The sequence below is a fragment of the Protobothrops mucrosquamatus genome, unplaced genomic scaffold (assembly GCF_001527695.2).
Source record: "Protobothrops mucrosquamatus isolate PMUCROS unplaced genomic scaffold, P.Mucros_1.0 scaffold2481, whole genome shotgun sequence".
NCBI classification, from domain to species: Eukaryota; Metazoa; Chordata; class Lepidosauria; order Squamata; family Viperidae; genus Protobothrops; species Protobothrops mucrosquamatus.
Window position 1 is genome coordinate 55,264 of NW_015388549.1, and position 3,138 is coordinate 58,401.

The 3,138-nt window shown below is 38.9% G+C and overlaps 1 protein-coding gene across 1 annotated transcript; it reads right to left on the reverse strand.

Moving 5' to 3' along the window:
* Positions 1–389: 389 nt before the first annotated feature.
* LOC107295772 (DNA repair protein complementing XP-A cells homolog) lies at positions 390–3,054 on the reverse strand. Its single transcript, XM_015825095.1, has 4 exons — positions 2,953–3,054; positions 2,130–2,290; positions 1,262–1,378; positions 390–535 (listed from the first exon to the last, which is right to left on the reverse strand). Exons 2-4 carry the CDS (start codon positions 2,266–2,268, stop codon positions 390–392), a joined length of 402 nt encoding a protein of 133 aa, XP_015680581.1. The 5' UTR covers positions 2,269–2,290; positions 2,953–3,054.
* Positions 3,055–3,138: the final 84 nt, after the last annotated feature.

Sequence of the window (3,138 nt, forward strand, 5' to 3'; positions counted from 1 at the left end):
GTTTCTACATGTACATTTATAAAAATAAATGTCATTGTGTTTAATTGAGTATATTCTTGCAAAAGGAGGTATAACATTACACACTCCGTTTCTGTTAAAATTTATGGTTTTAAAATATATTCATTTGCATATTACCAACATTTGGGGGGCTGGTATACATTTAAAAATATTTTGATTATTCCTTTTTGATTATCCAAAAGTATAACACTTGTTAAAAGTCATATTTTTAATTGATTGATTTGATTTGATGCTGCACAACTCCAATGACTCTGGACTTAAATTAAGTTTATAATTATTTTTTTACACCAAGCTAGAAATTTTTGCAATGCTAACAAAATGAAACACTAAATCCAGTTATTTAGTCATTCTTAATCCACAGTTGCCAAGAGTCAGAACTGACTTGAAAGTACAGAAACAAAATCGCCGTACCTGCAATTATCACATGTTGCCACGTCAAAATGGTTCATGAGATAGGAGTCCATGAATTCCTTCCCACATTCTTCGCAGATTAGATAATCAAATTCTAATACCGGCCCTATTAAAATAAGAACGGAAGCACAATAATGACAATTCAAGCTGTTAAATTTATCCAAAATAGTAAAGTAGCAATAACAGTAAATGCAAATACAACAGAAAAAAATAAGCTTTGGAATCTTGGAAATTACATTTTATTGTGTTTTACTGTCTATAATATTTATTTGTTATGTATATGTAGGGGATGGGTCTATACATATGTTCTACAAAGTATGTTTACGTGTGTGTCATGTATGTGTTTTCACTTTGAGAGCGGGCAACTAAATTTCATTTTTGATGTGTGCCGTTGTGCCCACAGTAAAAAAATGACAATAATAGTTATCTTATCTTATCTATAAACCTTGATAAAAATAAGCACTGCTTATTAGAAATAAGCTTGCTTTTCCAGGTTAGGCGAGCTGTGCTGTTGATGTGGTTTTATGATACTCTACCTTGGATAACAAGGATTATTGTTCTGTAACTATTGATTTCAATCTTTGTATGCTGCCCAGAGTCACTTTAAGGAAATTCTTGACTCAATAGTGCAACTTATTCCAATCTGGTAATCTCTAGATCTGTTGTCTCCATCCGTACTCACTGTAATTCTCAGTCAATTTTGGATTAAGATTAGCAAATTTATATTCTTATTTAACCAATGCTGAACCTAAAACAAGAACATATGGCTCTTTTTGATCAAAATGTCCTATGTCTTGCTTATTCAGGCACTTATTAAAATAAAGCAAATTACCAGGGGGATGCACAATTTTCTCAGTCTGGTGTCGGTTTTTCTCTTCTTCTTCCTCCTCCAGAAAAAACCCTCCTCCTGTATCTATTGTCTTTGGAGGTGCTTTAACTTTTGAACTGCCTGTAAAGATAAAATAACAATTTGTGTACCTGTACAGATAAAATGACTTTATTTTGAAACGACTCCAGAACATTCATTATATAAACTACTTTCAGTCACTGATGAGACTTCAACACTTCAACACTTTTAGACTTCAACAGCTTCAACACTTTTAGATCATAGTCTTGAAATATATACATTTACACATCTCGTATCCACCTCAAACTGTGATGCAACAGATCTAATTCATAAAACAAACTGGGAAGATATGAGTGAGTCCATATATTCACTGAGCCACTGTTTATGTAATTACATTTCACTGAATGAAGCTCAATTGGCTAGGTTTGCCCATCATGCTAATAATATAATACAGAATGACAATGGCTTGGTTTAGTCAGCGCATTAAGCCAATAACGTCGATGTGCATTTTTTCTTCAGTTTTGAATAAAATATCCCTCTCCGTAGCTTGTTCCACAAACTTTCTTCCTTATTATTATGATGCAGGAACGCAGGCTGTGAATGCAAGTCCAATGAAAGTAGATGGATAATATTATGGGAACCACACTTTGCTTCTCTGTGCACTCGCTGCAAAAAAAGGTGGCAACCTTTTTTACAATAAACTTGTTTAATTTCTCAGAATATACAGTTTACTAGGGAAGGTCTTAAGAACATCCCTACATCATCATCTTCATGCGCATGACTTCCTTATAAAGTGCACAAACTAACAGGAGATATTGTCCCCTATATGACACAATAACAGGATACGGCAAACCTTCGCCAGGAGAAGGGTAGGGCCAGTTCGCCAGTCTAGCTTGCCTGAGCATCAAAGCCCGCTGGCGGTTCCTCTCCATCTTTGCCCTCGTGGTCTCGGAGAGTGTGTTTTTTTCTCCTTTGGCAGCACTTGGATCCATGGCCAGATTCAGAACCACTCATCTAAAAATGGGAAGAGGTAGTTGAGCAATCAATCAATAGCCAAAGGACCGCTCAATATCAATTTGACCATATTTAACAAAACGCAGAATGAGGTGAGATGGCATTAATACTTGGATGGGTGATTGATGGGCTGCTCGACTGCAAGTCGAACCCGCCCCCCCAAAAAAGCAAAACCCGACAATCTTATTTCGTAAGGCTGCCAAGAAAACTGCAGAGATGCATTCCCCCCACCCCAAAAAAAGAGGTGGCACTACTGATAACGTGGGCTTCAGCGGACAAACGTTTGTGCTCACTTTATCAGTTTGGAAATGTCACCGCTCTTTGTTGTTTTTCCTTGCTAGCATCAGCAAGGGAGATTTAGCAACTCGCCTCTCAGCAAAGGCTAGCCCAGTGATTCTCAACCTTGACAATTTTAAGGCATGTGGACTTCAACTCCCAGAATTCCACAGCCAGCATTGCTGGGTGTGGAATTCTGGGAGTTGAAGTCCACATGCCTTAAAATTGTCAAGGTTGAGAAACACTGGGCTAGCCCGTGCCGCCCGTCAAACACGGCGACAGACGCGAGCAAGGACAGAAATTGGTTTCCACTCGGCACAATCCTACTTTGACCACCATCATCACAACCCGCCAGTTTATTCACTGCACGGGGCTCCTTTCCCCACGTAAGTTTGGTCCCGCGGGATCTTCGCTTCGCGCGTCCCGCTTTGGAAAAGCAAGAAAATCCGAGAAGACCCTTCGACACCACGACCACCCGCGGCCACGGTACTTACAGGAAGCACAAAGTCTTGGCTTCTTTAACAGAGTGCGCATGCGCTGGTAAAAGCGCACACTCACTCACTCACTCACTC

What these genes read in the sequence shown, in the direction of transcription:
- LOC107295772 (XM_015825095.1), bottom strand. Translation starts at nt 2,268, where the DNA reads ATGGATCCAAGTGCTGCCAAAGGAGAAAAAAACACACTCTCCGAGACC. An exon ending in CTACCCTTCTCCTGGCGAAG is followed by an intron (nt 1,379 to 2,129) that starts GTTTGCCGTATC and finishes TTATCTTTACAG; the next exon opens with GCAGTTCAAAAGTTAAAGCA. An exon ending in GAAAATTGTGCATCCCCCTG is followed by an intron (nt 536 to 1,261) that starts GTAATTTGCTTT and finishes TTATTTTAATAG; the next exon opens with GGCCGGTATTAGAATTTGAT.